The sequence below is a fragment of the Physeter macrocephalus genome, chromosome 11, assembly GCF_002837175.3.
Source record: "Physeter macrocephalus isolate SW-GA chromosome 11, ASM283717v5, whole genome shotgun sequence".
NCBI lineage: Eukaryota > Metazoa > Chordata > Mammalia > Artiodactyla > Physeteridae > Physeter > Physeter macrocephalus.
Window position 1 is genome coordinate 31,235,056 of NC_041224.1, and position 6,473 is coordinate 31,241,528.

Here is a 6,473-nt window from a genome sequence, read left to right on the forward strand (position 1 = left end):
CAGGCCCAGGGGCCATGGCTCACAGGCCCAGCCGCTCCGCGGCATGTGGGATCCTCCCAGACCGGGGCGCGAACCTGGTTCCCCTGCATCGGCAGGCGGACGCGCAACCACTGCGCCACCAGGGAAGCCCTATACCATTCTTTTTAACAAAAAAGTAACTGCAAAATTAAGAAACATCTAGCTGAATACATTTATACTTGAGCAGGTATCAGGAAAAGAATGGCAAATAAAAATAAATAGGAAAATGTGGCTAGCCATTAAAATAAAAATTCCTTTCTCTGCAGTTCATTTAGAAAGTAACAAGGAAAAATAAGACATGACAAAGTTCTTATGTACTACTAACAGTTCACAATAAAGCAGTGGTTTTCTAGACAACTTCATTATTTCAAGAATTTGGAAAGGCAGAAGTCAGACGATTTGTAACAGGCTATTATGAAATCTAAGAAAAAGAACTTTTTAAGTCTGCTAAGCGAAGGCACTCAACTTAAAACAAATAACCACAGCACTGAACATTTCTGAGTGACCAGAAATAGAAAAGTGTCTTAATGAACTAGAGGAGGCTGTGAACATTGAACACAACACTCCAATGTTTACTCAGAAAGAAATCCTGTGCTGTTCAACACCAAATGGTACAGGAACTAATGTTTCTTATTCAAGTGGTAGTGCACACCTAAAAATAAGAATAAAGGCAGAGCTCCTGCATACGGAGGGAGGCAGTGTGGGAACAGAGCTGGAAGCCAGCTCAGAGTCAGCTGTTTGACCTTGGGCAAGTTTAAGTTTCAGTTTCCTCATCTTTGAAATGGTCATAATAAAAATACCTATTAAGGGCTGTGAAATCAATTGTGCCTAGCAGAATACCAATGTAGTAAATGCTTGAAAAATGCAAGCAGCTATTGCCATTATGTTATTATAATTGGTAATATATTGCTTATTCCGAAGTGGTGATGCCAGTAGTTCTCTGCTTTGAGTAGCTGAATACAATTTAAAAACATCAATTAAAAAAATTTTTTTTGGATTGGTTGTAGCTTTATCAATACTATATACAAATTATGTTTAAACATACACAGTGTGATTATAAAACAATGAGGAAATTTTCCTCATATGACAAAAAGAAATGACTCATTTACTTTCATTTATTTACTTGCTCAGCAAGCATTTATTATTTTTTAGGTGCCTGACATTGCTAAGCAGTAGGGATGCAGTGGAATACAAGAAAGGCAGGCATTAAATAATTATAAAAATAAATATTTAAATTATATTGGTGAAAAGCCTAGGGGTCCTCATTGAAGGAACAGTGGTGATGGGAATAAATAAAGTGATATTTAAACTGACACCTGACAGCTATGGGTAAGTGGCTAGACCAGCGCTTCTCCTCCAATTTTATTCATTATCTACCCCCACCAGAGAGAGCCTTTCTAGACTTTGTTTCCTAACTGCCCTCTGAAATTCTAATACCACAGATATACTGTATATCTATTTACATACTGCAGGAGCAATATTTTTTGCCCCTAACAGGCAATTCCTGGTCCTGGCTGGGGGGGTGGTCAACATCATCCGATCAGGGGGAAGGAGACAAGTAGTCCAGACAGAGGGAAGTGCTTCTGTGAGGACCTTAAGTCCTACTGACTGGGAGACTATGATAAAACCATCTCCTAGCTCTTGTTGTTCAATAACAAATGAATCCAGTTTTGGACATGCTGAATGTGAGGACCATCTGAGACATTTAAGTAGAAAGAAATGTCCATAGGCAGGTGGATATCTGAGCATGGAGCAGACAGGAAAGGATAAGCCTACAAAGAAAGGAGATGAAAGATTAACCAGGGAGAGTAAAGGAAGAAAGTTATTTAAGAGAAGAAAAGAGTTACCAGGGTCATATGCTGCTGAGAGTTTAAGACGAGGACTGAAAAATGGCCCACAGGTGCAGTGAACTGCCAGTCCTGATCCTTACCTGCTGACGGGGATGAATGGAATAAATGCAACCCATGAAGACCCATCTGCTCCTCTCCAAAACCTACACAGAATGAGAATCAGAAGAAAAGTAAACAATAAAAGTAAACAATAAAAAGTAAACAATAAAAGTAAACATACTGAAAAACATTTTTTCAAAAAGTTGTTCTTACTTGTGTCTGACATTAAGGCTGACGACGTAAGTAAAATGAAAAATTCTCGATCTTCTAAGCATTTGACGATCGCCTTAAACATAAAATAGCAAGAAAGAAGATTCAATTCCTCTCTCCTTCTCCCTCTACCACATTCTTCAGTGATTTTTAAGCCCATGAAAAGTTAAATAAAAAAATTCTTGAAATGTCAGTATTTATGGGTATCAGGACAATTTTGTCCCCAGTATCAGGAAACTGCAAGTTCCTTAGCATTCAAGTCATCTTGGCCTTGTTATGGCTACATATAATAAATAACTAGAACATCATGGGTTAGTTTTAGGATAGTGTTCAACTACATAACAAATCAATCAGAAACGTCTTTCATTTTTTTCATTGACATGTTGGACATTTCATACCGCTAAGTAGCCGCTCTGTTCACATTTAAGCCACTACAAATTCAAGGTCAATCAGACCTATGATTAACATGTAAAGCTCATTTTAATACAAAACATATCATAGAATCCTGGAACTAGAACTAGAAAAACTGGAAGATACCATCCATTAAAAGAATCCTTTCTACAGCTTCCTAAGAGATGGGTAATAAAAGGAAATAACATCATTAGGTCCCCCGGTTATAAGAAATGCAGATGAAAATAAATACTTCTTTTTTCCCTCTACCACAGTCTTCAGTGGCATCTTCTGTCATTCTAAATCACAGAGATAACAGCTCTTCTTCCCCATTAGTCACCATTTCAAAAGCCTATACACCCTTAACAAAGATAAAATTCAATGTCATACAATAATTTTTCAGTTAAAAAAACTGAATAAAATATACCATTTTATAAAGTGATAAAACATACTTCAAAAATTGACAGGTCATAAGCCTACAAATATGATAAATCAATAAATTATTCAACAACAACTCAAGTATGAAAAAAAGACTTATTTTCTAATTATTTATTGGAACTAATTATGAGACTGAAACTTCACCCACAGGAACAATCACTATTGTGAGACTCCATACACTTCTATCACAGCCCCTATGCATTGGTTGGTTTACATTTTTGTCTCCTACAGTCTTATAAGTTGCTTGATGGCAGGGACTATTTGTCTTTTTGCTTCTGGCACACAGTAAGCACTCAAGAAAGAATTACTGAATAAATGTATCAACAGTTATATATACCCATATCTTTGGTATTTATCAGCAAACAGATGTACTTCTTGTTTTATTTTTTTATCGGTGTAAAGAGTAAAAGTGACAATAATTAGCTACATTATTCTGAATTTTAGTTTTGTAATATAGATGAAAGTAAAATCCTATATCTGCTTAAAACTGTACATTTCTTTATTCCAAAATATGTACAAATAAAACAAATATGTAGTGTATCTTATTAGTCTCTCAAATTATGTGCTGAAAGGGCTATATAAAATTCCTATTTTAACCTTTGTGGGGAAAAAAATCATAGAATCTTTGAAATATCTACTTCTAGCCTTTTCCATTTACACACAGAAAAATCCAGCCATACATGTCTTTACCACCTTTTTAAGAAGAGACCTTCCTCAGTACTGTTCTTGAAGTCCAGTATTGTAGGTACAAGGGACATTTACTGCTCGTCCACTATACACCAGGCACCAAGACGTCAAAGATGCTTAAGACATGATACCTACCCTCAAGGAGCTCAATGTCTAGGTAGGGAGACCGATATGTAAAGATTATTCATTACAAAATGAGGCAGGAAAAGCAGCCTGGAGCACTGAGAGGGAAGGACCTTATGTGATAAGTAATTTCTGTAAGTAATTAACACACAAACTGTGAAGTAAAGCTGGGCACCAAGTCTCCTGAGTTCAATACCAGAAGCACTCACAAGTAGGCCCTTCACTAATGCATTTTCTGAAAATATCTTTGAACTTTCTTCCTTTTAATTTCCAAATATAAAATGAACTACACTACTTCAAAAACACACAGCCTGGGCTTCCCTGGTGGCGCAGTGGTTGAGAGTCCGCCTGCTGATGCAGGGGACACTGGTTCGTGCCCTGGTCCGGGAAGATCCCACATGCCACGGAGCGGCTGGGCCCATGAGCCATGGCCACTAAGCCTGTGCGTCCGGAGCCTGTGCTCCGCAACGGGAGAGGCCACAGCAGTGAGAGGCCCACGTACCACAACAAAAAAAACCCACATAGCCTATAAGCCCAGTTGATATTCAGTGGTTATCTGCTCAGCATCCTGTGTCAACCACTGCACCTCCTTACTGCAGAATGGGGGGCACTAACCTCGCACCCAGTTCTGGAAGGTGGGCTCTGAGTGGCCTGAACTAATTAGTGTGGGCCATTCCCTTTCCAGTTACTGTTGAGAGATATGCAGATGATGGAACTGGTCTAAGGACATAAGCCATGGTTTGGCGGATGGGTTCTCTCTGGATGCAAAAAGGAAGCACGCAGCCCTGACTGGCAGCCTAGGACAGAACTATTGCACAGAGGAGGGAGAAGCTGAAAGAGAGAGTCCTGAGAAAACAGCACTTGAACTTGCTTTACCATCTAAAACTGAAAAGTAAGCCTATCAAAACTCTTTATTGTTTAAGCCAGTTTGAATTTCTGTTACATGCAACTCAAGCATCTTACCTGACACTACCCCCAAGGCAGCTCACATATCTATTCTGTTAATTTACTGGTTTCATATTGTCTACTATGGGGATAAGTCCGTTGTGCCACTAAAGGGCTGAGCAGACTTGTTTGGTCACTTCCATCACGCACACCATTTCCTTTGGGATGTTTGGGAATCACTCACTATAAGGTCAGCATCTACTCCTATCCTCAGACCGAGGAGCCCTGGTTAACATAGTGGAGAGGTCTTTGGATGTTACATATTTCTTAGTAGAATCGTGCTTTTCTACACTATGAAAACAATAGAAGCAGCAACTTTTCTTTCTTTATACACCTATATGTTGAAAAGGGTCACTTTTAAAGAAATATCCCACAAATCAATCTCCTGTGATTAATGCAGAAATACTAGGGATCTACTCAATTCTTCCATCATAAAACAAAAACAACAACAAAAAAGGATTTGAGAAAAACTGTCCTCCTATACTTAAAACCAGGAGTATGAACTGACTAGTGAGACACAAAAAAAGTAAACTAAGATACAAAGGGGATGAACATGTTAGCCAATAAATATCATGTCAATAAATATTAAATGATAAATATCCTCTTAAGGGAATTTCCTGGCGGTCCAGTGGTTAGGACTCGGCACTTTCATTGCTGTGGGCCCAGGTCTGACCCCTGGTCAGGGAACTAAGATCCCACAAGCTGTGTGGCATGACCAAAAAAAAAAAAAAAAAAAAAATCCTTTTAAGCAAGCTAAAACAATTCAATCTAGGCAGAGCCAACTAATAAATAGATATCAATTTCTCAATTTAAGGAAAACATAATAATAATATTTTAAATTGATGATTCTTACCAATTGCTCCCTTTTAATGTACTCTGTTAGTTTATCTACTTTTTCCCCTTGTTTGTTGGACAGTTCCACCTCATACATATTGAAGCACATATCTTGGCAACAGACTGTGGAGAAAATCAGAAACACAGAACATTTCTTATTTTAAAATGCTATTGTGAAAAATTCCATTTCTCCCTAGACCCACCGTGTGGCTGACAGGGTTGGTCTTGGTGCTCCGGCCTGGTGTTAGGCCTGAGCTTCTGAGGTGGGAGAGCCGAGTTCAGCACACTGGACCACCAGAGACCACCCAGCCCCATGTAATATCAACCGGCAAGAGCTCTCCCAGAGATCTCTGTCTCAACGCTAAGACCCAGATCCACCCAATGTCCAGCAAACTCCAGGTCTGGACGCCCCATGCCAAACAACTAGCAAGACAAGAACACAACCCCACCCATTAGCAGAGAGGCTACCTAAAATCATACTAAATTCAGAGACACCCCAAAACACACCACTGGATGCAGCCCTGCCCACCAGAAAGACAAGATCCAGCCCCACCCACCAGAACACAGGCACCAGTCCCCTCCACCAGGAAGGCTACACAAGCCACTGAACCAACCTTACCCACTGGGGGCAGACACCAAAAACAACGGGAACTACGAACCTGCAGCCTGCGAAAAGGAGATCCCAAACACAGTAAGTTAAGCACAATGGGAAAACAGAGAAATATGTAGCAGATGAAGGAACAAGGTAAAAAACCATCAGACCAAATGAAGAGGAAATAGGCAGTCTACCTGAAAAAGAATTCAGAGTAATGATAGGAAAGATGATCCAAAATCTTGGAAATAGGATGGAGAAAACACAAGAAACGTTTAATAAGGACCTAGAAGAACTAAAGAGCAAACAAATAATGATGAACAACACAATAAATGAAATTAAAAATT

General features: G+C 39.2%; 1 protein-coding gene across 5 annotated transcripts in view; it reads right to left on the bottom strand.

Annotated features, from left to right (window-relative positions):
* Positions 1 to 6,473, bottom strand: part of TASOR2 (transcription activation suppressor family member 2) — a 77,035-nt gene that overhangs the window by 35,243 nt on the left and 35,319 nt on the right. For all 5 annotated transcript variants that reach the window (XM_028494853.2, XM_028494850.2, XM_028494851.2 and 2 more), the window contains 3 exons: positions 5,554 to 5,657; positions 2,121 to 2,193; positions 1,949 to 2,011 (listed from right to left, as the gene is read on the bottom strand). In XM_028494853.2, the coding sequence (XP_028350654.1) occupies positions 1,949 to 2,011; positions 2,121 to 2,193; positions 5,554 to 5,657 (240 nt within the window). The remainder of the gene's footprint in view (positions 1 to 1,948; positions 2,012 to 2,120; positions 2,194 to 5,553; positions 5,658 to 6,473) is intronic.